The sequence below is a fragment of the Asterias amurensis genome, chromosome 19 (assembly GCF_032118995.1).
Source record: "Asterias amurensis chromosome 19, ASM3211899v1".
NCBI lineage: Eukaryota > Metazoa > Echinodermata > Asteroidea > Forcipulatida > Asteriidae > Asterias > Asterias amurensis.
This window is the reverse complement of record NC_092666.1, coordinates 2,842,121-2,869,979: the sequence shown is the minus strand read 5'-3', so window position 1 is coordinate 2,869,979 and position 27,859 is coordinate 2,842,121. Positions and strand designations below refer to the sequence as shown.

At 38.1% G+C, this 27,859-nt stretch overlaps 1 protein-coding gene across 2 annotated transcripts in view; it reads left to right on the top strand.

The window, feature by feature from the left end:
• LOC139951874 (ATP-binding cassette sub-family G member 4-like) overlaps positions 1 to 27,237 on the top strand; it is a 36,942-nt gene extending 9,705 nt beyond the window's left edge. Inside the window, exons 2-15 of one of the 2 annotated variants that reach the window (XM_071950953.1) lie at positions 2,241 to 3,880; positions 13,021 to 13,191; positions 15,390 to 15,507; positions 16,366 to 16,555; positions 18,283 to 18,342; positions 19,718 to 19,863; positions 20,457 to 20,580; positions 21,736 to 21,850; positions 22,508 to 22,830; positions 23,060 to 23,158; positions 23,486 to 23,654; positions 24,626 to 24,726; positions 25,153 to 25,311; positions 25,902 to 27,237. In XM_071950953.1, coding sequence (XP_071807054.1) covers positions 3,550 to 3,880; positions 13,021 to 13,191; positions 15,390 to 15,507; positions 16,366 to 16,555; positions 18,283 to 18,342; positions 19,718 to 19,863; positions 20,457 to 20,580; positions 21,736 to 21,850; positions 22,508 to 22,830; positions 23,060 to 23,158; positions 23,486 to 23,654; positions 24,626 to 24,726; positions 25,153 to 25,311; positions 25,902 to 26,252 — 2,457 coding nt within the window. In that variant the 5' untranslated portion in view covers positions 2,241 to 3,549 and the 3' untranslated portion in view covers positions 26,253 to 27,237. The remainder of the gene's footprint in view (positions 1 to 2,240; positions 3,881 to 13,020; positions 13,192 to 15,389; positions 15,508 to 16,365; positions 16,556 to 18,282; positions 18,343 to 19,717; positions 19,864 to 20,456; positions 20,581 to 21,735; positions 21,851 to 22,507; positions 22,831 to 23,059; positions 23,159 to 23,485; positions 23,655 to 24,625; positions 24,727 to 25,152; positions 25,312 to 25,901) is intronic. The other variant, XM_071950954.1, reaches the window with a different exon arrangement.
• Positions 27,238 to 27,859: the final 622 nt, after the last annotated feature.

Genomic DNA, 27,859 nt, shown 5'->3' with positions numbered 1-27,859 from the left:
GTCAGCAGTAACAGGTTTACCAACCAACATTCCATAAAGTTTATACTGTTACCACTGGTAATGATGTTGTAATGTATTTTTGTCTGTGTACACTCAGAAGCACATGGGGATTGTGGTTAAAAAAAAAGGTAAATGACCAAGTATTTAAGAAACTGGAAGAAAAAGTCTTCAAGATTTATGTACATTTAACAAGTTTATACATTTTGGTTATCATTTTGATAAAAGTTACATGTATGTAGACTCAAGTAAATGTATTGCCCCCATGTTGTCCAGATATCAATTCTACAAACCCTTAGGGATAGTTACCAGCCAAAATTAAGAAATTTTCTTCCCTGGCTATTTAAAGACAGTGGACACTATTGGTAATTGTCAAAGACCAGTTTTCTCACTTGGTGTATCTCAACATATGCATGAAATAACAAACCTGTGGAAATTTCAGCTCAATTGGTCGTCGAAGTTGAGAGATAATAATGAACAAAAAAAAACCCTTGTCACACGAAGTTGTGTGCTTTTAGATGGTTGATTTCGAGACCGCAAATTCTAAACTTGAGGTCTCGAAATCAAATTCGTGGAAAAATACTTCTCTCTCGAAAACTATGTCACTTCAGAGGGAGCAGTTTCTCACAGTGTTTTATACCATCAACCTCTCCCCATTAATCATTACCAAGTAAAGTTTTATGCTAATAATTATTTTGAGGAATTACCAATAGTGTTCACTGCCTTTAAATAAATTAAGTTTTAAAAACAAATGTGTATGTACTTAAACAAGTACAGAGTTTTGTCACAAAAGTGTTTGTCCATTGTTCATACATGTATACACCTGTACACTGTATGTGTTATTTCCCAGTTTTATTGCCTTAATACCCAAGGCAACATCTCAGTTTTATTGCTTACAATCTTTAAGAGTCAGGAAAGTTACTAACACAATATTTTGTAATTGTTTTCAAATTCTTTCTTTACTTTCCAGGCCATACTGTCTTTGATTCGTAATACATTTCACATGACCTTAATAATTCCTTTGACATGTACATAGGTCACTGAGTAATTTTTAAATTTTTTACTCCGAAAACAGATTTAAAATGTAAAGGAAAAGACTGACAAAATAGTTACTTTTGTCTCGCTCTCACATGCCTGTCATTACAAAGTTATCTTATTTGCCCATTATTGTGGAATTGCCCATGTAGCAATTTTTCTGAGCTTAGCAAGATGCTATGAAATTTACCGATAGTAACAGGGATAAAGAAGTCACATGACTCTGGGAACGTACTAAGTACATGAATGCAGTGCTTTTAAAAAACACACAACAGTGTATGGGTAAAACCAAAATTAATATTCTTTATCCCTGATGCAAATTTAACATTCATACAACAGATATAGTCGAGGTGCATTAGAAGATTTGAAATCACGAACATAGCATTATAACATGTGTACAGTAGGCCTACATATTACAATCCTACACTACAGTATGCTCCCTCCTATGCCCAATGCATAATTCTGACTTGTACTGAGTGACAGGTTGAACCTTGAGGTACAGGTTATGTGTAATGCCAAACTATCAGGCTATTGAGTTGCCATGGCAATGGCCCCCCCTTCTGTGTCTTGGTTGCAAGGGAATTTATTGCTTGCTGATGTAGGAAGGTGGCGTGTTTGATGTTGAGTATTGTACAATGTACATGTTTGTAAAGGGGCAATTCGTGATTTATAATCAATTTTAAAATTTGCAATTTTCTTGACCTACCCTGTCAACTCTGAAGTTGAATTTTATCTGAAAAAATTGTCAAACACGTACAGAAATCTTTAAAATAAAAAATTCAGTACTATCAACAGCAGTTTTTTTTAAATTGGTTAACATTGTGCATTTTTTTTTTTTTTTGGGGGGGGGGGCTGTGGTGATTAATCTACAGAGCGATTTACTTTGTATTGTTGGAAATCAGTGATGTCTAGATTAATAGTGTAAGTTAAATACACTTATCAAATTCGTCAGTGATAATTGTTTGTTTTCTTCTATTTCAACATTGTGGTCAATGCGGTTAGAGTTCCATGGCTGGTATGTGTATTTTGAATCTAGTTGTTTCTGGTTTGAAGGGAGGGTCTATGTCTGCCCTTTTTTTCTTCAAATACAGTATCCCCACATCCCAACATGCATAAAATAACAAACATGTGAAATTTGAATTATAATAAAATTTGTTTGTTTTGCTTGAAATCTAATAACTTGAATATATTTAAATTAATTTCCGCAGAGTTCATGATGGTGACCTGCTTCAGCTGAAACACTCGGCCAATCAACAGCAACCACGGATGAATTGTCACCAATCAGGAGTCTGTATTACATGTATAAGAGGATGAATGAAAAGACCATGAATAATTCGTAATCAGCGAAGGCAGCTCAACCAATGGGAATTGATTGATGGTGAACAAGGATCTCAACTCATGAATCATTCATGATCAAGATACACAAGCTTTTGAGAGATTGTTAGCAACTTTAGGCAGCAACCAATGGGAATTGGGCATTGGTGAACAACTGATCCCAACTCATGAATAATTCATGATCCCGAGTTGTCAGTAAGGGTAGCAACCAACAAGAATTGACCAATGGTGAACAGCGGATGAAGCCAACTCATGAATCATTCATGATGACTTTAAACACAACTTCAAGCACTGAAACTTGTGTAATATCATTAAGGTGTGTGAGAAGAGGATGCCCCCTATCAGAAACTTTCCAATGAAATAATTTGATTTCAACGTCCACATTGTCTTTCACGCTAACAACTGTAAAGTGAGTCTAGCTCCTTTGAACAACCAACTATGGACTATTAAACTTTTAACTCGGTGCTGATTAAGTAACTGTTCTTAATGAAAGTTTTCACCAAAGGATTTTCACTAGACTACGATTTAATCAAGACATCAAAGTTTGTGAATTTCAGCTCAGTGTGAATACCAGTGCCATATGGTCAGCAGACCGCATCCCAGCCTTTGAACAGCATCTGTGGGTAATTATCTTCGATGTTCTCATGAAAGAAAATGTCCTGCACAATCTTGAACAACAACTCTTGATTAAATTTTCAGTGGATACATCTCATGTTAGGATCGTTCCGGTTAATTGAATGACTGGTGACTTTTGCATTGTGGATCAAAGCATTAGGCTAGTCTGAGCATTGTTGGGCCTCGGAATAACTCACAGCACCCATGCAGCAACTGCAGTAGTCATCATCAATCGTCGTAGGCTGCTGCCCATTGACACAACAATAGTTCACTTCTCCTGGGTTGTGTGGCTTGTGAAGGGGTGATTTTGCGTCGCTGAAGGGTCGCCGCAGTTAAGTTCAGCCACATACACATGTAGTGGTGCCCTGTGCTTTTGCTGTGGTGCCCTTTGGAAGTTCCAATATAAAGTAACATTTTCCACTAAGTGCCCCTTACCAGAGGAAAACTGCCACACCTCTTTTCAAGAGTAAAGTGCAAGGCCTACATTGTTCTGTGTTCTTTCTGCTCACATCCTAGTACATGGGACCATCTTGCTAAAGGACACAGTTAGGGTAGTGTATTATCACTATGCACTATATCGACATGGACACCGATTGCGGTGGAAGCGAACTCTCCGAATCAGACACCCTGATTCTCCAATCCGTTCAGGTGCTCACAGAACACATGAAGGTCCTGTCGGACGAGACCAAATCTCTGGCACGCGAGGGCCTGTCATTAGGAGGGGAACTGGAACGAATGGCCACTCAGGTGGACCAGAATCTGGCCTCGCCGTCCCATACCCCATCCCCGGTGTGCTATCTGGAAGGGCAGAAGGCTTTATGTAAGTTTTCTTGCAACGCTGACTGTGTGGTTCATCAACGCACGAAGCCAGCGATGGTACACCAGGCATCGCAAGTTGGTAGGTATTCCTTTGCAATCAGAAAAACTTTTGATTTCATAAAGCTGTTTTAAAGGAACACGTTGCCTTGGATCGGTCGAGTTGGTCTTTGAAAAGCGTTTGTTAACCGTTGTTATAAATGCATATGATTAGAAGGATGTTTCAAAAGTAGAATACAATGATCTACACTTATTTGCTTTGAAATTGCGTGGTTTTCTTTTTACTCCCATAAATGTCTGACCGTGTTTGTCGAAGAGGTAAAGGAAAACCACGCAATTTCGAGTGATACTTGTGTGGATCATTTTATTCTACTTTTAAAATCTTTCTCATCATAATGCATTCTATAACAAACGGTTGCATAGGCTTTTCAAAGACCAACTTGACTGATCCAAGGCAACGTGTTCCTTTAAGCAGAAAATTTTTGGCCAAGCAAGAAATGACTGCGGATACCACATGCAGCAATGGTGCATGTGATAACTGTATCGTGTTCTGGTTGGTAACCTTTTTTTGCTAAGCAATAAGCTTTTTGTGCGTGGTAAGTTTTTTTGTGCTTACAGGCTGTACGCATGAAAGTTGGACCAGTGCATGTGTTATTACATATATGTCCAAACTTGGTGACAAAAAGGTTATTATAATGGGTGCGTTCGTTTAGCTTCCCTGGGTCGACCCCGGTCTGCCCTGGTACGTTCGAATAGCTTGACGGGGCTCACCCGGGTCAGCCCCCAGTGCCCTGCTTGTGGAGTGGGTCACTTGGGGGTGACCTGAGGTGCATGCCGTCACCACGAGAGGGCGAGTGTGATCGTTCGATTAGCTCTTGTCAGGGGCTCACCCGAGTGAGCACTGCGGGGTCAACACAGGGAAGCTAAACGAACGCACCCTGTGTATCATTGCACACTAAGCCTGAGTACAATCAATGAAAAATGTTACTCTGCATCCTGCACTGGATAGTGTATTGCATCTTGCATGAAGACTTTGTACCCACTTTATTAGAGAGGTTTTGCAAGCCTGCGGTTACAGATAATGTAACACATGATTGATGCCAACCGATTTCTTGTAATTGTAACAATCACAGGGATGCAATTTTTCCATTTTAACTGGAAATCCGTTAATTTAAAACCCCCCCCCCCAAAAAAAAAAAAAAAAAAAAAATCAATTAGAAAAACAATTCATTTAAAATTAAATTTTATTTTTTCATTTTTTTGGGGCTCATTTTTTTCAACAGCCTGTGATATTTTATATATTTTATATCACATCCCTGCAATGGACGAATCTGAAATGAAAATGAAATAATACAAAGAGAATTTATCACCTACATACATAGTCACCATCTTGGTCATGTTCCCTGTTTCCATAACAGTAATGAATGCTAACATTCATTGCACAAACATGGCAACAGACTATTATTTCGTCCAGCCTCACTTTGGTTACATCGTGATGAAGGTCTATTGTAGTTGACAGTCTTGTGTAATCAGTTGTCAAATGACACAGCCCTGTATGCTTCGTTTTGGAAAGGGCAGGGGCACCAAGGCATTTTCTCCTTGGTAAAGGGCACCTTATCAGTAAACTTCAAGGGCACTAAGGCAATGACCATGGGGCATGGAGGCAATCACCTTTGTTGCCTCCGTGAAGTATCAGGGCTGTTCCACTGTACATGTAGGCCTATTCATGTAGCATTGAACAGATGTCTTGTTTGTGCACAAAACAAACAGGATGAATCTGAAATGAAAATAATACAAAGAGAACATGTTGTCTTTCAAGCTGACCTTATTGTACATTGACAGCCTTTTGTGCAATCAGTTTTTATCTCTGAGTCTGATCACACCATGTGGTTCAGACAAGGTTGACAATTTAATCAGTCCCTCGTTATCATTGTGTCAATAAATGTGTGTACAGAGTCTCTATTAATGGCTGTGGCTATTGTCACTCGATTGTACAGGCCTGATAGACTTTATTGGAATATTGGTCACAAGTATAATGTAATCACTCAAAGTTGACTCGCTACTGAAAACATGTTTAAGACGGACATACAACAAATGGTAGCCCCATGACATTTGTTTCGGGGCAAGCTTTTTGTCCTCAAACACAATTTGTACACATTATACATAATACATGTAATAGGACATTTGTACATGTATAGTGCCACTACGTCAATTCTTAACCCTAACACATTTTTTAGGCCTGACTCCTTCAAGGCATTTTTGCCTACAGGTGACCTCAATCCTCCAAAATCCTTCAATTCTTCATCAGGCCTTGAAATCAGGAGGTCACGGAAGTCACGGCCTCTGGTCTTGGCCTTGGTACCTCTTCAAAATTTCCCCATAGACTTTTAAGATTTTTTATTATCCATGATGGAAGTGCCCTTTCAAAATGAAAATGGCCTCAAGTGCCCCATTTCAAAGATGAAATTCCAGTCCGTGCCTACTGTGTACATGTAGGTCATTCCTCGCAAAACTTGTTGGTCCTGATTTGATTTTTGGGGAAATCTCAAAAACACGACCACCTTTAGAAAATCAAACTTTCAGATGTTAGTTAATGATATTTTTGTAGACAACAATTTTTGTAATTTTAGCTGCCCAGAATATGAGCCGCATCTTTAACAAATCTTTTTTTGTTTGTTATTTTTTTTTCCTCTGTATTTAAGTCGCTCGGACTAGCCGCCGTGCCCATGCGGATGCATAAATCTGTGTTCTCGCTAATGGTACCGTGCTCATTGAATCCATTTTTAAATACATTGAAACACGCACGAGGCAGTTCAGGACCGACACAAAACCTTGTATTATGCGAGCTCATAATAAGGGAGTCATCTGTAATAAGTGACGATACAAACAACAGTGGCTTGTGATTCTGCCCAGAAATCTGTGCGGATTAAATAATATACGTCACTACATTTACAATGTATTTAAGCAGCCCTGAATACATGGAATATAAGCCTTGAGAACATCTTTAGCGGTGAAAATCAATTTGTCCAAAATTAATAATCCGTTTGTAGTAATTAATGCAGTTTTGGAGAAAGAGGTGCATGTAATCTTTCACCCACAAATTTGAATTTGAGAAAGGCTATGTTTGGCTCAAGCTTTTCTCCTAAGGCATTTTAAATTTGGGCCCAGGCCTGAAAATTTGTATGAGGAGTTTGGTAAAAATATGTAGTCACTTTCTGATGCTATGAGGAGTTTGGTAAAAATATGTTGTCACTTTCTGATGCTACATGTAAGTCCGGGGTCAACAAACTACTGTATGATTATGAAATCCCTGATGATGCAGATGGATGCATTACTGTCCAAGGATTTTAAATCAATCAAACTCATATTTTAGAGTAGTAGCCATCTGTGTATGCCTCGGCAGTGCTTTTAAGGCACTGGACACTATTGGTAATTACTCAAAATAACTGTTAGCATAAAAACTTACTTGTTTTACGATCAATGGAGAGCTGTTGATAGTATTAAAAAATTGTGAGAAACGGGTCCCTCTGAAGTGACGTAGTTTTTGAGAAAGAAGTAATTTTCCACTCAATTTATTGAATTAGATTTTGTGGCTTCAGAATTAGATTTGGGGGTCCTGAAATCAAGCATCTGAAAGCACACAACTCCTTGTGACAAGGGTGTTTTTTCTTCCATTATTATCTCGTAAATTTTGACGATCAAATTTTCAAAGGTTTGTTATTTTGTGAACATGTTGAGATACACCAAGTGATGAGAGACTGGTCTTTGACAATTACCAAATGTGTCCAGTGTCTGTTTTGAAATCACTATGAAAATTAGTGACAATACACATTTTTGGTTAGAAAGAAGCCTACATCAACTTTTGAAAGCATTTTGAGAAATTTTTCACCTTGAAGTAAATGTAAAAAAAGATTATCTGTTTTTATGCCCCAAAGTTTGCATAATATGAGAAGTGTTACAGCGTAACAATTCTCAGATCATGTACTGTACTAAGGGAATATATAGTGTACTTTCTGCATGGACCATTATGTAGCTAAGATTTTTCGGCTAATCTTAAATATGCAACCGTTGACATTTTCAGATAATTACATTAAGTGACAGTACGTTTTTTGATTGTGAATAGGATTTTATAAAACAATCTTTAAAAACGATTCCCAAAACCAAAGTACCATGTATACTTTGCCTTTAAAGCTTCCGATTATGCATGTACCGCTATACTCAACCGGATCGTAAGAGTCTTTCGAGATGCTTGGTTTCACAATTATTGAATTATTGTTCAAGTGCGTGTGTCATGTGTGTGTGCGTACATGTAACAGGAAGGCAGGAGTTGGATGGTACTAGTGATCATGGTGATATGTGCAGTTTAGGGGTTTTCTTTTGCGAAATTATAATTTTTTTATGTCTGGCATATACGATGGAGGGTCATTTAAGGTGATGAGGCCGTTGTTGAGGTTTTGTTTTACAGCTTGGGCGAATGGTCATCAAAGTATGATCATATGGAAGTTTCATGGCTGAGTGGTTGAGAGGACCGAGTTCAAACTCTGGTGTTTCTGATCAGCAGAGTGTGGGTTCGAATCCCCAGCTGTGACACTTGTGTCCTTTAAAGCAAGACACTTGACCATTGCTTCGTCCTTCGGATGGGACGTAAAGCCGCTGGTCCCATGTGTTGTGTAAATGCATGCACATAAAAGAACCCAGTGCACTTATTGAAAAGAGAATGGGTTCGCCCCATGGTCCCTGGCTAGATTGGCAGCATATTGTGCCATCAGCACCTTGTAAACCATTACATCACTAAGGATTAGGTGTCAGTCTTAATTCAATTTTCGTCCTACTCACCTTGCAGTAAAAATACCTGGCGCTTTGTATCCTTTGGCAAAAGGCGCTGTTATAGGCCTAAATATGAGTATCAGGCCTGCATAACATGTACAGCCGAGATCTCATCCTACTTGGCAAAATGTTGCACGCAAGAATCCGTACATGTATTTATTCAGAATAAGATGATCTACTGCTCAGGAGAAATACAATGTACACTCTGACTGATGACTGCGTGGGTTTCCTCTGGGAATAATTCTCTTGGAGTTTTCCTCCCACATCTGAAACTGAAACTTTCTTGTCTTCGCGCCATTGGTTTCTTGGCTAGTAGGGCCTTAAATAATAAAGTTTGCTTTTCAGAGAGTCCTTGGCTCCACAAGAAGAAGAAATCAAAGGAACATAACAGAATTGAAAATCGATCGGCCATCTGAGTCACGAGAGAATAGTGAAAAACCGATTACAAATTTTGCATTGCATCGATGCCAAAACAAAAATGAATAGAACGCTCACTGAGCGATAAATTCTAAATGCGAAATTAGATTATTTATTTCTCATCAAATATGAAATTTCAGACAGAAATATTTCAAGGGATGTTTTCAACTATCATCGTCATAAGACCGTGTAAGTTTTATGTAAATCTGTGATCTTCACAATTTTTTTTTCTTATCATTCTTTAACGTTCCTTTAAATGAAAACCAAATAATTATAATACATTTACATTTACACTGATTTTTTAAATGGAGAAAACAAGTTATAACAAATAAGATGTCTTTGTCACTCGCATTTCATACTGTCTTCGCACGCAGTTGTGCACAAGTCTTCAAGAAAAGTCACGGGCACCCTTACAAATTTTCTTTTATAGAACTCTATGGAAGGGTTTATAGAGCTATAACCTTTATAGAAATTCTGAAAATCTAAAGAAAATGTTTAAAACAAAACTGTTTAAAATAATTATTTGAAATAGCTTTCTAAAGAAATCTAAGAGCAACTTTTCTCTAGAGAAATTTATCTTATTATCATTCTACTAAGTCCTGACACAGTAGAGAAAATCTTTTATAGAATTTTACAAAGAAGAAACATTTCTATCAAAGATTTAAATCTGAGCTCCCGTACGATTCTTATAAGATTCTTCTTAGATTCTTGAAGATTCTGAAGAGTCAGAATCAAATAAGAGAGCCAAAATCATATAACAATTAATTTTTTTTATACATATTTTTTTTGTGAACTTTTAAATTTTTAAAAACAAATTTCTTAATGTTTTTCTGAAATTTTAAACAAAATCTATTTTATATAAAACCCTGTATTTTAAGCTCAATTCAGCCTTTGGCTGCAAAGTTTGAATGTTTTTAATAAACCAATAATAATTATAGTTACTGTGAACTGCATTTAAAAGTGTTATAAGTGACAACTGCTTCTTTTAAGAAAAAAATGCAATCGGATGAAAATGCCGATAAAATAGTTAATTTTCTAAAGTCGAAGGAAGAAACATGACATATTTCATTATAAAACGATGTAGATTTGACTAAAATTGTTCAATATCCAGTTCCTAAAATCTATCAGCAAAACTTAGAAATAAAAATGAAGTTCAGGAATGATTTTAATTTTTCGGGGGGGGGGGGGCATGTTTCTGTTTGCATGGAATTGTCCAGCTACATGTATACATGTACAGCGATGCAGTACAGGCTTGTCTCAGGGCAAATTGACAATACCACCGTCTGATAAATAATCGCGGCAGCAAACAGAGAGCACGTTTTAATTGCAACCCAACCCTCGCCAAAAACATCATTGAATGTTTTTCGGAGATTCACGAATGCAAGGTGCAAGATTTATAAGAAGATTGCTGAGCGGACTTTTGTATTCAATAAATAATTCATGCAGGAAGAAGTTATTTTCACATTTTAGATTTTCCATCCCACCTGACAGATGTGTCAAAGTGGTTGTATTTTAAAATGACGTTTAAAGGCAGTGGATCGACACTGTTGGTTGGTAATTACTCAAAATAATTATTAGCATAAAATTATACTTGGTTACGAGTAATGGGGAGGTTGATAGTATAAAACATTGTGAGAAACGGCTCCCTCTGAAGTAACATAGTTTTCGAAAAAGAACTAATTTTCCACAAATTTGATTTTGAGACCTCGGATTTAGAATTTGATGAGGTCTCGAAATCAAGCATTATTATCTCACAACTTCGACGACCAATTGAGCTCAAATTTTTACAGGTTTGTTATTTTATGCATATGTTGGGATACACCAAGTGAGAAGACTGGTCTTTGACAATTACCAATAATGTCCAGTGTCTTAAATGGTGATGAGGGTTTGAATTTTGGTGGAAATTCTACAAGACTGTACACAGCAGGGCTTGTACATTGTTGCTCAAAATGTTTACTAGGAACAAGGAGCCATTCCAACAGCTTTATTCCACGTACTGCATCTCTTCGGAACTCCTTGCCTGGTGCATGTTCCCCTCTATCCTACATGTACTTGCTATGCTATTCTATGAGTAAGAATATCAAGTAGACTTGCCCAACATGATGTATATTATTACAACTCATAGCTTACTGAATCCACAGCCAGCAATTTAGATGAACAGGATGTAATAAAGAACACTTGAAAGTAAAAGTATGATTGTTTTAAATACTGGTAAAAGGTGCATTGCATACATGTAGCAATGTTTATGGACTGTAATTTATGATGTAGGGCCTAGTTACACAGGATGTAATAAAACAAAAACCGGAAATAAAATTCTTACGATTTTGTTAAATACGGGTAAATGTATACATACTGTCAAGTTGCAAGATAATAAAAATAATACTATGTGCAGTGCTTGTAAAGCGCTATTCCAATGTAGCGCATCGTAAAGACTGTAGTCTCTCCATAAAAATATATGTTTCCTGTAACGTGATTGAAAGAAAAGATGGTCAGCGGGTAGAAAAAAAACCACAGTAGTTTGAGAATGTTAACTTATAGTTGACATAAAATCTGATTTTTGATTTGTTTCCCCCTCAGAAAAATCATGCAAAAATTGCGGCAGACTGAAAAGTCTACAGTGCAGATTTAGAACATTTCTGTCATAAAATAATGACATTCCACTGGCACATCTGGTAGAGCTTGTTTAAAAAAAAATGATTTTATGAGATCATAGCAACCATTGACCTTGAAATAGATACAAGTTGAGGTGGTGGTGCAAGTGGCAAGTGTCATGGCCGAGCTGTTAAGGGCACGATATTCAAACTCTGGTGTCTCTGATCTGTAGAGTCTGTAGATCTGTAGGTCCTGTAGAGTCCCAGTCATGAAACTTGTGTCCTTTTAAAAGCACAACACTTAACCATTCTCGTCCTTCAGATTGGACGTAAAGCAGTTGGTCCTGTGTGTTGTGTAAAGCATGTATAAGAATCCTGTGCACATATCAAAAAGAGAAGGGGTTCATCCTGGTGTTCCTAGCTGTGGCTGCTGAATGCTAATGCGCAGTAGCACCTTGTTAACCCTTTACGCCCCTATACATGCTATAAGGTGCTACAATATAATTGGGTCTCAGAATTCATAACTTCTTACATTCTTTCTTTCTGTAAAAATGTAATTTAGAAGTGCCTTGAGCATTGAGTACCTCTTGGCATGCTTGACATGACTTTGATATTGTCATATTTATCATATTGCTGCCAGAACATGCCAGAAACACCATTGCATCTTCTCTAATGATAATGGGTTAATTATTATTCATCAATAATTTGTCCATTGGTTATTTTAAGCTCACTGGACCATTACTGGCTTGATGCCCTGTCTGAAGGACAAAGTAATTATAGACAAAGTGACTAATTGTGATGACAAAAATGTCAATTAGAATGCGACTTTAATCCACATACACTCCTGTTTGAGAAACACTGTGGTGCGTGTTGCCAATGGTTAAGTAAAGGTATGTTTTGTGCGACACAAAACACAAAAGTACACAGATTTACATTTTTGTACACGGTTAAAGATAACGATTGTAGAAAGCTTCCCTTTAAAAAAAATGTGTACTGTAATACATTGTAAGCATGGAGAAATAACAACGTCAGCCCTTGTACTAGACCCAGAGGTATGTTTTAATTTGCATCAGGGATAAAGAATAATAAGTTTGGTTTTTACCCATAAAATGTTCCCTGATTGTGTTAGCACTGTACCTGAGTTCTGTGAAAAAACATTTGTATGCATTTAACTTGGGTTGGATTCCAACACAGGACCTTTGCCGTTCTAGAGCAGTGTCATACATGTACACCTAAACCTCTGAGATTGCTCGCTGGCTAGAGGCAGTTCGAATCCTATGTTTAGCAGATGAAATGTTCTTGTGCTGGATAAAAGCGTTTCTGATGACCGTCTACTGCAATGTCGAATGATTTCCTTTTAAAAATGTTTCTTTTTACAACCCAACAGATCTTGAGTTGGACCAAGCTTTATGGCATAGAGCCATTCTGAAGAAGGTTGAAAATCGAACCTTTGAGGCTCAGAAGTTATCTCATTTACCAGCAAGACAACCCGTTCATATTGAGTTCAACAATATCTCATACACAGTCAAGGAAGGGAGCATCTGGTCCAGGAAAAGAGGTAAGTACCAAGCCGTCGGTTTCACCAAACTCTTCCTAACTTAGGATTAATCCTAGGACTTAGGACGAGTTATTTTCCGTATCTGAAGACGTTAGGAAGCATTCAAACAATCCTAAGTTAGGATGAGTTAGTCGTGAAATCCGCTGCAGGGGTCGATTTCACGAAGACAGTAGTCCTAACTTAGGATTAGTCCTAGGAGTTATTAAAAACCTAGGCTAGTCCTCAGTTGGGACGAGTAACTCGTCCTAACTCGAGATAAGACTTAGTCTTAACTTTTTGTGAAATCCACCCCGGGTTCTCTTTTAGTATGGGTGTCATGGCCGTGTGGTCTAGGGCGGTGGAGTCAATTTCTGTAATTTACAGATTGTGGGTTCGAATCCTGGCCTGGTCAGTTGCGACATTGTGTCTTTGATCAAGGCATTTTACCATCTGCTTCACTCCACCCAGGAGTACAAATGGGTACCTTTGAGAGATGGGGAGTAACTTGCGACTGGCATCCTGTCCAGGGGGAATGGAAATATTCTCAGTCGTTTAAGTATAGGATAATGCCCGAAGTGCGCGCCATTCGTACCCACGAATGGCGCGTTCACCAAGGGCATTATGCGACTTAACCCACACCTGTGACGTCATGCTATTGTTAAAATCGCTCCATTATTGTTTACGAATGGCGCGTTATTGTTTAATTTTTAAGTCAATTGTTTGTATGTATTACGTAAGCTTGTTCACTCCAGTGAACACCACTGGTGGTGTGTGAACAATGGACAAAGACCAACATTTAGGAAATATGCTCGTTCCTTCGATAGTGGCAGCAGATAAGTGATTTTGTTTCTTGACTCTAAGTAAATTTATATAGTGATAGAAACAGACTATCAGATGATGTTGTAGCCGACTTTCTCTGTCTACAAAAAACCCAAAAGGTGAAGATAAAGAAGTGACCTACCCGCGTACAAGCCTGTAGTTTCAGATTTGTTTTTAATAAACAAATTTAAGCTACCTTTATGATCAACAATTTCAGTTGAATTCCTGTTATTTTATGATGATATTGAAAAAAGTATCTTTGCAATCTTAAATTTTAGGGACTTTACTCACTTACCATGTTTGTGTATGATAAATTAAGCATTTGGAATTAATAAAAACAAAAACAAAAATACTGGTTAAAATGAAATTGATTTATCTGACTTTAAGACCTGCTTAAATTACTGTTGTAGTTATATAATTATTTTTTAATATCTCAGCTAAATAATTTAATAATGTAGCTGTTCACTTGTGTGTCAACGATCATTTTGCAATACATGTGTAGCTCTATTAACCTGTTAAAAACCATAAAAAACAAAATAATATATGGTCAATGGTGTCATTGACTTGATTTACTTTGTTCCCTAGCTCTTTTATGCACAATGGGTGAATAGATGTACCCATCGCGCCATTCGTGCAAAATAATGGAGCGATTTAACAATAGCATGACGTCACAGGTGTGGGTTAATGCCAAAGAATCCTGCCTGATAGGCATATCGGCTTGGGACAGAATTTACTTTTTTCTGTACATTACTTTTCTTCACCCTACCCAGGTAATTGTGGGGCATTTTAATTTTTTAGTTTAACCTAGGTATACTGAATGGGGGACTTTTAAACAGTAGGTGGCAGCAGACTTACCAGGTAAATTTCCATTGTTTACATAGTTCCGATCAAGCGCACATTACTGAGAACAATTGATTTTACCTGATAAGTCTGCTGCCACCATGCGTCCCCAAAAACCCTAAAAATTTGGGTACATGTACTTGGTGTTAATCTTTAGTTTTAAAAGGCCCTGTGCAATCTGGGACATTCTAAATGTTTTTATACTGAAATTTGGTTTGTGAACTTGATCCGAGTTTGAAATTGATTTGGACCGATAGCCTAAATCAGTTTAAGTGTAGCCCTCACCATGAAGTAGCCTTAAAAAAAAAAAAATGGTGTTGCCACAATCTGAATACACTTGTTACCTCACCATTCAATGCATCATAACTCACACAGCAGAAGAATCAAAACTCGCACCAGAAGACAATCAGAGCATACTGATCGAAACGAGTTGAAACCAACGGTTCTTTTCAGAACCATCCCCAACTCATTAGAGATATAGTCATTACATGGTGTTACCGCAAACCTTTCCATATCACACAGACTACATGTAACCCTCTTCCTTTCCCCGTCATCCCCAGGTAATAAGACCATACTGAAGGGGCTATCGGGGAGCTTTCTACCCGGAGAGTTGATTGCCATCATGGGACCATCAGGAGCTGGCAAGTCATCATTTATGAATGCCCTAGCCGGATACAAGTAAGAGATCAGCTTTGTTGCGAGACTTTTTCCCCTGAATTATTGACAAATAGTCAAGAGTCTTTACTTGTTTTGCATATTCTATAATGTGTAGTTCTCTAGAGATTATGAATGCGGAGGTGTGAAATTCACTCTTGAAGGGGCTCAGAAAAGTTTCCTCCGGTAACGGGGCACTTCTTTGAGGACAATTTAAATTTATATTATCGGAACTTTGCAAAGGGCAACACAGCAAAAGCACAGGGCACCACGGCAATTGCTGTAGATGCCTATAAAAGGGTTAGTTTGAGGCATGCATGTACCACTGCACATCTATCTGGACCTCTCTTGGGCTTGTTTGGTAATATTGTCAAAGACCAATATATTCTCACTTGGTGTATCCCAACAAATGCATATAAATCAACAAATCTGCACAAATTTTGGCTCACAATGTTTTATACTATCAACAGCTCTCCATTGCTCCTTACCAAGTAAGTTTTTATGCTAACAATCATTTTGAGTGATTATCAAACGTACACCGTACCCTTTTATAGACACTGGACACCTTCGGTAATTGTCAAAGACCAGTCTTCTCACTTGGTGTATCTCAACATAATGCACAAAGTAACAATCCTGCAAAAAAATTGATTCATTTGTTCGTCGAAGTTGCGAGATAATAATGGAAGCCTTGTCACATGAAGTTGTGTGCTTTCAGATGCTTGAACTTGAAACCTTGAGGTCTCAATATCAAATTCAAATATTTTAGTGAGAAATAACTTCTTTCTCAAAAACGACGTTATATGTACACTTCAGAGGGAGCCTATTCTCACTATGTTTTATACTATCAACAACTCTCCATTATTGACCAAATCCAATCCTTAGAACCCGTTGCATGAAGGGAGCCGTGCTGATCAACGGCAACGCCAGGAATCTGCGCCAGTTCCGTAAGATGTCATGCTATATCATGCAAGACTGTTACCTCTTACCACATCTGAGCGTCATGGAAGCCATGATGGTCTCCGCTAATCTCAAACTCCCCGAGAAGATCGGCCATGGTGCGAGGAAAATTGTTGTAAGAGAGAAACAAAGATGTTTATTAATTACTCCTGATTTGTTTTGCCTAAAAGTGTCTGAATTGAGTTACAATGTGCATGGTTTGTGGTTATTGTCCTGTATACTGCGTGTTCACCACTTCAAAACTACAGTCAGACAGTGGAAGGTGATGAATGGTCAGACAGTAGGAGGGTTGACTTTGTATCTGTATTGCATTCACCACATAATGTTGGCTGGCAATGCATATCCCCCTGTCAATTCAAAAGCACTGTGGATGATATTTAATGTTGATAAATATAACTGAAGGTTGTGTTTACTGCAGTCACCCCAGCCTGGCAAAGTTTGTCATTCAATTATGATGAATGGTCAGACAGTAGGAGGGTTGACTGTGTACTTTTCTTTCATCAACTGCTGGATTTGTTTTGTTATTTTGTCAATTTACCTGAAAAGCATGAATATCTTAGTTTAAAATTCAATCTTGTGTTTTCCTTTGTTTATAAATACTTGTATAGTATAAATATTTAATTTGTGTGTGATGTTTTTATTTTGTTTTCAGAAAGCATGATTTTGAGGAAAATTTTAATGTGTACTCATAACATGTGCTATATGCTGCTTGTCCTGCGTACATGTATGTACCCTGCTTATTCATTCTTAACATTGCTTGTGCAGAACCATTAGCCTATACCTTCATACCAACCCTAACCTACATGTATTAGCCTAGCATTATACACCATGTTTACCTGCAACCCTAATCCATGTATGTAACCCTAACCATAGCACTGACCATATAACCATTAACCCTACCACAACCCTACCAAACCCTAACCCTAACCCCAACTATAGCCATTAACCGTCATGTATCCAAGGTTGTAGGAAGGATTTGGTAAAAGGGTGTTCGAACATTAGCTAATGTTAAATGCTAAATTTAAATACTGAGTGTCCAAATTGTTCATTTACAATACATTTGGGTCTGTCCTCACTAATGAGACCATTTGGAGTGACATTTTTTTAATAAATTGGTGGCAACAATAAACACGAAGAGTTTTGTCAAGCTTGTTTCCCATGCACATTCCAAATCACTTCAAGGTTTTTCTTTGCAAAGAGCAAGACAAATTTATCTGTATTTATCTTTAGCAATAACTGGGGATCATCTTCAAGGTGATTATGTTTGTAACCATGGTAACAGGGGAATGTTGGACAGACATTTCGTACATAAATGGTGTCAAAAGGCATTATAATATAAACAGATTGCTGAAAATGTTGTCCCCTAACAACGCTGTCCCTGTTAAGAATGTTTCCAGGCAAAACCAAGACATCTGCGTGGGTACTCAAGAAACTACAGAAAACTATCTTGAAGATATTAGGTTTGTAACATGGACAGATATAAGCCTAACCACATCCCTAACCTCTAACCCAAACTGCAGAACAACATTAGCTGCAGGTTATAATGAATAGTAGCCTAACATGGTTTTAGTGTATTCTGCAGTCCAAAGTAAAATTCACTGTGTGTGACAGTAACAGACTATTGAATATAACTGCAATCTCACAAATTAGACAGTTAAAAAGAGAAAATTAAACGCTGAGGGGTTGTTTGTCAGTGTTCATTACATGCTTCATCTTTACCTATACAAAACCCTCGCTGACCATTTCAATTACATTCACAAACATTCCAAAATAACTTTTTGATGAATCTTGAGTGATCAGAAATCAAGAAGGATCAATCAATGTCTGAATTATCCCGTTCAGAAGAAAGACAAATCCAGAGGCTTCTATGTTAAGATGGACGGCCGAAGTAAAAGGCAACAGGTAAGAACACCTGAGTCAGGCAGTCCATAATTCTCTCCTCTCAGCCAATCAGCAATGAGCTCTCATAACAATTGACCAATTGAAAAACAAGTTATATTCTCTCCTGTAAACTTCAAGCCAATAAGAGTTTGAGCTACATTTGTATTAACCCAATTGATGTCATGGCACATACAGTTAGCCAATCAGCAATGAGCTTTCATAATCTTTGACCAATTGTAAATAAGTTTACTGAGAAGGTAAAGATTTCTCTTTACTTTGTAGTAGGTTTTTACAGGCACAAGCAAGGAATCGATGAACACACAAAACTGGCAACAGCCAATCTCTCTCATACAACAGTGGTTTAACTTCTACAATTATGAATTGCACAAACCAAGAAATTGTGATTCAGTAACTAGACGACAATACTTATTCTATGAGTCATTGCGAAAGTTTTGGTTAGCTTGGTATGATTGCAAGTCCTGCAGTCTTACCACTGGACCAAGGTTCCCTTTAAATATAATGCCAACAATTTTGATTCCCTCCCACCCCCCCTTCTTGTGGTCGCTGAGGTTCTTAGATTTTATACCAACCAGTACAAAGATATCTTCAGTTGCTCGTAGAAATCCACTAAACTCCTCCTGAATATCTTTTTCAGTTTTCCATTTTGTTTTCTTTTTGCTTGTGATTGTATGTAATATTATTTGCACAGAGCTTTTAATTTTGTCTTGTGACCTCCATCTTTGCACCAATTTTAAAATATTTAAGTATGGGCACGCGACTTGAACCCTGCGTATGTCTTCATCACACATACTCTATGTTCCCAAAACTCGTCTGGCAAGCTATGGAGACCATGCCTTTTCCAGCTGCGCACCACAGCATCTCTGTAATTCCTTACCAGATGAGTTGAGAGACACACCGGATCTGTCAATATTCAAACGCAACCTCAATCTGTTCAATCTGTCCGAACTTGCTAGCAACTGGCGCCTTTGAATGGTTTCCAGATATTGTGCGCCTTATAAATTTTATGTTATAATTATATGCCTGAGAGGAATGCACCCCTGTTCTTACTTTGTGTCTTTGATGTTCTATTGCTCCCTGCTTGATGTGTAAATACATGATATGATAGCACCCTCAAAAGGGCAGCATGTCAATGAGCTCTACAACATTTAAGTAGTTTCTTATGCAATTCCCTGCTCCAAATCTGTCAGCCGAGGAGCCATCGGTTATATTGGCCCCCGCCTCTAGAACATGTTCCTTACAACATCCGGGCATCTACAACGTACCTCAGCTGCTACTCCCAAGAAACCTCTCCAAACTAAACTGTATTGAACTTTTCAATATTATTATTATTATTATTATTATTATTATTATTATTATTATTATGATTAACTAACAGGTGGAGGAGATACTGAGTCTTCTGGGTCTGATAGATTGTTCTCACACGCGGACATCCAAGCTGTCTGGAGGTCAAGTCAAGCGTCTTGCCATCGCCTTAGAGCTGGTCAACAATCCACCGGTGCTCTTCTTCGACGAACCTACAAGGTAATAATAATAATAATGGACACTTTAAAATTGCCTATCCGCCCCAAGCGGAGCTCATGGTGATGCTGTCCAAAAAACAACCAACAAGCAATGAAAGTAGAGTTAACAAAATGCAAACTTTGTGCAGATGAGTTTTTAAAACTGTTCTTTAGTATGCCAGTATAAAGTAAGTTTGAAAGTTTCACAGTTTCAGGTAGGGAGTTCCAAAGCATTTGCTCTGAGCTCTATCACAATAATATATTAATGATAACTAGTTCTTATACAGCGCATTTTACAACACCATGCGTCTTAATGCACTTTATATTAGCGCCCAGGTGATTTCATTGGGTCAATAACATTCCTTTAATTTTTCTCTGCTCCCTCCGCTTCAAAGGCTTTTTTATACACAACATTAACCTCTACCTTTAAAGGTACACTACAGTAAAACCCATGGTGAAGAGAAGCAATCATACGTTGTAGTAAAACATCTTGCTCAAGGACTCCAGTGTCATGACTGGGATGCGAACAAAACAAATTTAATTTGATGATCTATTCTCGCTCCCTCCTAACTGCTTGATTTCTCATCACTCGACTGCTTTATTTCTCTTCTGTAGTGGCCTTGATAGCTCTTCTAGTTTCCAATGTTTATCTCTCCTGAAGTCTCTTGCCAGAGGTGGCCGTACTGTCATCTGTACCATCCATCAACCAAGTGCCAAACTCTTTGAAATGTTTGATAAGGTAGCGCCTTTATAGTAGAATACCCAACCGATTAATAACATGAATGATAATAAAATAATAATAAGTCTAGGTCTTAAATAACACATGTAGCGATAATGCGCTTTTAATAGGGCAAACATTCCTGTAATCTTTCTTAAAGGCAGTGGCCACGATTGGTAATTGTCAAAGACTAGCCTTCACACTATGTGTATCTCAACAAATGCATAAAATAACAAACCTGTCAAAATTTGAGCTCAATCGATCATCGAAGGTGTGAGATAATAATGAAAGAAAAATAACCCCTGTCAAACGAAGTTGTGTGCGGTTAGATGGTTGATTTTGAGACCTCGAGACCTCAAATTATAAATCTGAGGTCTCGAAATCAAATTCGTGGAAAATTACTTCTTTTCGAAAACTATGGCTCTTCAGAGGGAGCCGTTCTCACAATGTTTTATACCATCAACCTCTCCCCATTACTTGTTACCAAGAAAGGTTTTAGGCCAATAACTATTTTGAGTAATTACTGATAGTGTCCACTGCCTTTAACTCCCTGGGGGGAATGCAGCTCTTGGTCGCCGTGGCAGCAATTATAGTGTCCAAGAAACAACTGTCTTGACCAGGGTTACAACCCACACCAATTATTTACGGCTCAAATTCTCCACTGGGTCGTAGGCCCGGCGTCAGTGGTTTTAGTGTCGGGCCTGTAAACTCATATGACCGAATAAGTCTGACTTTGAATCTGAAAAATTCCTTTAAATTCTATTGAGTACCGGTAATGAAGTATGCTAAATACCTTGAAAGACATGACTTCACATGTGCCATGCGTGCAATTTCTGTTCAAGTAAAACATTTCATGCATGTTGTTAAGAGTCAAGAATTTTTTTCTCATTTTGATTCTGATCGCTGGTCCAGTAAACACTTCAAGCTACAAGCCCTGTTTCTTGTAGATTTTTCTTCCATTTTTGAGTCCTGGGCCTGCAAGGTTATTCACTTTATTGTACATATCGTACAGCTGTACATCCTGTGATTGGGGCAAATGCCATTTCCCTTGTTGCCCCTTGAAGGAGGTGCCCTTCACCAAGAGGAATTGCTTGGTGTCCTTACAAGGTGGTTTTCACTAATATTGTATACTGACATGACTGACATACACTGTATCCTCCTGTATGTCTCTTACAGCTGTACATCCTTGGGGAAGGCCAGTGTCTGTACCGAGGAAGTATGCATGGTCTAGTACCCTACCTCAAAGCGCAAGGGCTTGTATGCCCGCCCTATCATAATCCTGCAGACTACGGTAAGACACTGCCATACTTCTCATGTGTTAAATAAGACCAAAATGGATACATTTAAACAATAATTATGCACTTAAAAAAAAAAGTTTTGCCCCCCTACCCCTTCTTCTACGTCCTCCATCCGAATATTTTTGAAAATTACGCAAGAGTCGCGTGGTCCCCTCACTAGGTCTATTTGAAAGCTCTGCTATGTCTTACTTGAAGGTAAAATGTTGTAAAAATATGATGTAAATTTAAGTAATGTTTTTGTTCTGTTTGCTATTAAAACTCTGACATGTCTGATTGGTACACATCATGATTTTTGTGTGTCCAGTGATGTAAATTTCTACCTTAAATGTCCACAAATTTCAAAATATTCCAATTCGTACAGCTACTACTTTTGAAGAACTTTCCCTCCCCAAAGCAGTACTTTTCAAAAAATGTCTTTCAAAAGTTAAGCACATTGTTTATGTATCAACATTTTACACACATTTAAAGTCTAAGGTGGACTCCTTAAACCAAACCCCTCCACCGTCATAATTAACCATTAAAACCACTGAAGACTTCGGGTAACCCCTTAAAATAAAGATTGATCAAAATTGATTTGATTTTTTAAGTGCAACATTTATAGTTTGTATTTTCGATTTTTCTGTACTTTTTTATTCTCCATCGATCATTAGTTATTGAAATCGCATGCGGGGAGTACGGGAACAAGAACCCAACCTTAGCCAAACAAGTCGTTGACGGAAAATGTGAGGAATTTCTGAAACTTGGGCTCTCCTTGCACAGCACCAGCTCCAACAGTTTAAACAGCAACAACAGTCTCATGTACTCGCATTCCAACAGTGACACAGCGTCCATGGTTGCGCTAGCAGCGATTGCAGCTGCGAAAGTCGACGGTAGTGTTACGAACGGTCCAACGCATTCTGGTGCGCAGACCAACGGGGTAACAACGAGGGCAGTGTTCATGGAGGCTAATGGTGTTTCAACACAGTCAATTGTGGTAAGTAATTCTCTGAGAGGGTCGAGTCTGCACACAACATTTTTAAATTCTTTTACTCATTTTTCAAAAACTACAGCACCTCGGCAAGAAATATTTGAAGGGAAGCCTTCTGCCATCGTTATGTTTAAACCGTTTAAGTTTAATGTAAATCTGTGGACTCTTGTATTTTGTGTCGAAAAAATGTACCTTTAAATCTGAAATCTGACCTTTGACTTTTGACCTATTGCAGAACTCAAGTGACCTGGAAGGAGGACATTTTGCCACCAGTTTCTTCACACAGTTTTGCGTCTTATTCAGGAGAGCATTTCTAATGATAGTTAGAGATCAGGTCAGTTTTGCATTATTTGAAAATCTGTTTCTTAACTAAAAAATACAAGTTATAGGACTTCTAAAACCAATAATGATATGTTGAAAAATATTTACATTATTGGCCCTCTGGTTTATGGAACCATTGGATTGTTTTTATATAAATGTACATTGTGTTTAAAAAAAAACAGAATTTGGGAAAGGAGCGAGTATACTGTGCTGGCACACAACGGTGTTAAAACCAACATTAATATTCCAAAGTTGAAGCTGTTCCATTTAGTGTACTGTTTTCAAAAGTTTACTGTCACTCGTCCATCCTGAACTTCTTCTCCGTCTGGTTTTTCAACAGTTATTGACTCATATTCGAATCGTCTCTCACATTGCCTGCGGTTTACTCATTGGACTATTGTACTTGGATATCGGCGACGATGGCAACAAAGCCTTCAATAACACTGGATTCTTATTCCTCTCCATCTTGTTCCTGATGTTCACAGCTCTCATGCCAACTCTACTCTCATGTAAGTATTAACGGTTGCGTTCGTTTAGCTTCCCTAGGTCAACCCCGGTCTGCCTCAGTACGTTCGAATGACTTTGAAGGGGCTCACCCGGGTTAGCCCCCAGTGCCCTGCTTGTGGAGTGGGTCACTTGGGGGTGACCTGAGGTGCATGTCGTCACCACGAGAGGGCGAGTGTGATCATTCGATTAGCTCTTGTCAGGGGCTCACCCGAGTGAGCACTTCGGGGTCGACCCAGGGAAGCTAAACGAACGCACCCATAGTGTTCGCTGCGAACTAATAAAGTAGAACTCCTGCATAATGCATAACGGGTCTAGCATACTGGCAATTTTGCGAGCTTGCAATCACGGATTGTTCAAACTTGGACAAAACTGCAATCACGGAGTGTTCAAACTTGGACATAACTGTGTGTAATGTGCAAAGCTTGAACATTCTGTTCTTGAAGTAGCTCTCAAGTGTAAGTACTTACCGTGTTCACTGCGAAAGACCCAATAACGGGTAGAACTCTTGCGCATTGCGTAACGAAATTCAAACAAAATGGCAATTTTGTGCATACCCCCATTGTGCATACCCGCCATGCCGGAGTGTTCACATTGGGACATGACAGTGTTTTGTGCGCAGTGCGAGCACTTGCCGTGCTAGTATGGTTTGTTGTACCCTGTACAAAGAGGGTTAGAGGGTACTGGGATTCACACTCCAACTCCTCCTCTTTCCGGGGGTTATTGTGTGTATTGTCTGGTAACATATGCTGCCGGTATCGCTGAGACTTGTAACGACTTATAATATTTGAGACAACATTTTGACAAGGGAAATAACCATCATTTCGGCTTGGTTAGCTCAGTCAGCAGGGGAATCCGGAAGTTGCTGGTTTAAATCCCCCTCTAGGAATGTTTGTTTGTTCAACCCATTAATATAATAGTCTGTAAGTCTTAAGTTTGAATAAAACAAAAACAATTTTGTTAATTTCTATTTCAGTTCCGTTAGAGATGGGAGTTTTTGTCCGAGAGAATCTGAACTACTGGTACAGCATCAAGGCATACTATCTAGCCAAGACAATGGCAGACATGCCTTTCCAGGTAACCAGTTTAAAGGGTTTTGATATGCTTTGTAGGTCAAGTTTTTTGGCCATGACCTGAATCCCTACTCAGTGTGAAGTTTCAGCTTTATTAGTCGTCAAGTTTTTGAGAAAAAAAAGTGCAAATCACAGAGCAATGTATTTCAGGAGAGTGTTGTATGTCCATTGTACATGTACACAAGCTGAAAATGTTTTCATGTCACTGAGTTGAAAACTGTATTTGTGGAATTGTTTCACTCATCATTTCCCCAAAATATATTTTAATAATATTTTAAGGGAAGCTCTCTACCATAGTATCATTATCTTTCAACTGTGTAGTTTAATGTAAATCTGTTAACATTTGTGTTTTATGTCGTACAAAAGTACCCAGATACCATGTTTACAATCATTGCAAAGTTAAAACTTTAAAAAATATTTTTACTTGCAGCTCGTACTACCAATATTCTATTGTACAATAGTCTATTGGATGACCAACCAACCACCGGAAGCTTGGCGATTCCTTCTGTACATTGCCATGGCAACGATGACATCATTATGTGCGCAGTCATTAGGACTTCTTATTGGTGCAGGGTCCACATCTTTGCAGGTGAGCTTCCGAACTTAAAGAACGACGATGAAACTCTTAGTGTTTGGGTTTACACATTACACTGAGGAAATAAAGGCTATAAACTTGAGCAATTACAGTGGCCAATCTTAATGATTTTTTACACTAAAGGCACTGGTCCACTGTTTGTAGTTTTTCAAAATAATTGTTAGCATAAAAGCTTACTTGGCAGAGCGCTGAACATACTAAAAACCTTGTGAGAAACGGCGCCCTCTGAAAGGGTTTATTTCTCACTCAGATATAAAAACGCTTCACCTGATCTGTCTTTTAATATTTTTTTTAGGCATCTGAAAGTTTTTAGGCTAACAATTATTTTGAGTACTCGCCAATAGTGTCCAGTACCTTTAAACAAACACTGTCTAGTTTATTTGGGAATTAAATTGTCAATCTAATTTTTTTGTTGTTGATTTTTTTCAAATGAAAACTGACTTTCGTTGTTTAGTTATTTCTTTTGAAACACCCAGCCAGAATACAAAAAAGAAAGAAAAGAAAATGTTAACACAAACATTTTCTGAGGAGAGGGTTAATTAATGCTTTAATCTATTTTGTTATCTCCTGCCCTTTCTTACCAGGTGGCCGTCTTTGCTGGTCCCATATCCAGTATACCAATCCTTCTCTTCTCAGGTTACTTTGTCACATTCAACACCATCCCAACCTACCTCCAATGGCTCTCCTATAGCTCTTACGTACGCTACAGCTTTGAAGGCACGGTCATGGTGGTGTACGGCATGGACAGAGGGGACCTTGGCTGTCCAACGAACACCACGTGTATGTTTAAGACCAGTCAAGAGGTATTAGAGGCGCTTGATGTCAGTGGCGCTGAGATTTACTGGGATTTTCTGATCATGTTCGGGTACTTTGTTGGGCTGCGGATACTTTGTTATCTCGTGTTAAGATGGAGGGTCAGACAGCACCTTGGTTGAATTTTTGTTTGAAACAAAATTTTATTGGGTTTGATTTTTAAAAACTTTTGCATGAGGATTTCACCCAATGGACAAGCTACATGGAAATTGCGAGTCACAATGCGCTTACTGTGGCCACCACGAAAATTTGTGTTTTCCCGGATTCACATTATGGGAAAGACTCATTAAAAGGAGAGGCTAAAATAGAACATCATTTTTGTCTAGCAACTCACACCTGTTATCTCCATGTAAATTCTTTGTACAGAATGCACCCCAGTTTTGTGAGGCCTGTATTGGTTTTTAAGGCATTATAAGCCAATCATAATTTAGGCATGGACAGAGGCGACCTCGGCTGTCCAGCGAACACCACGTGTATGTTTAAAGGCAGTGGACACTTATGGTAATTACTCAAAATTATTGTTAGCATAATGGTAGCGAGTAATGGGGAGAGGTTGATAGTATAAAACATTGTGAGAAACGGCTCCCTCTGAAGTAACATAGTTTTTCGAGAAAGAAGTAATTTTCCACGAATTTGATTTTGAGACCTCAGATTTAGAATTTGAGGTCTCGAAATCAAGCATCTGAAAGCACACAACTTTGTGTGACAAGGGTGTTTTTTTCTTTCATTATTATCTCCCAACTTCGACGACCGATTGAGCTCAAATTTTCACAGGTTTGTTATTTTATGCATGTTGAGATACACCAAGTGAGAAGACTGGTCTTTGATAATTACCAATAGTGTCCAGTGTCTTTAAGACAAGTCAGGAGGTCATAGAGGCGCTTGATGTTATAGTGGCACTGAAATCTATTTAATGTACTTAAAGTCACCTGGAAGTGGTATTTTTTCAAAATAAAGCTTTTGTCACTAATATATGTGTTTTGATGAGTGGAATGTGAATAAACAGTTAACTAAGGTTTTAAAAAATCAGTTCTTATGTTATTTACAAATTTAAGAGTAGACCCCGACCCGAGAGGGCGCTGTTTGTGACGTCAATCGAGGCAGACTTTGACTTTGACTGCGTAGAGTAAACACAATTGCAAAGTACATGTATGGACCAAGTCGTGAGTTTGTACGTGTCAAAAAATTTTTTTTTGTTTTTTTCCGGCAATGCCGACCAGGTGTATTGCTGCTGAATGCAGAAAAACACTTTTTGAAATGTACCAATTCACGACTTGGACGTACATGTACTTTGCACGTGTGATTACTATACGCATTGCAGGCAAAGTCTGCCTCGATTGACGTCACAAAAGGGGTAGGCGGAGTCAGCCCCTAAACAACTTTATATATTTTTTAAACATAAATCGTGACAAACAATTAGTAAAAAAATTGTTTTATTGTTCGTAAGCATATACTCTTATGTTTGAAAGAAAAAAAAATCTATTTCCAGGTGACTTTAACTATGGATTTTTTGGGTGCTTTTTAAATGCTGTATAAAAATAGTTTAACTTGTGTGGAATAAAATGCTGCCGCATCGTTGCCTAAAAAAACAAGTGCAGTAGATCATCCTGATTGTTGAAAAAAATGCCATATTAATTTGCCGTCTTTCTGCAACTTTATAAATATATAAACATGTAATAAACTTCAGATAAAAAAATAACTAAATCAATTTTATGCTATATATATAATG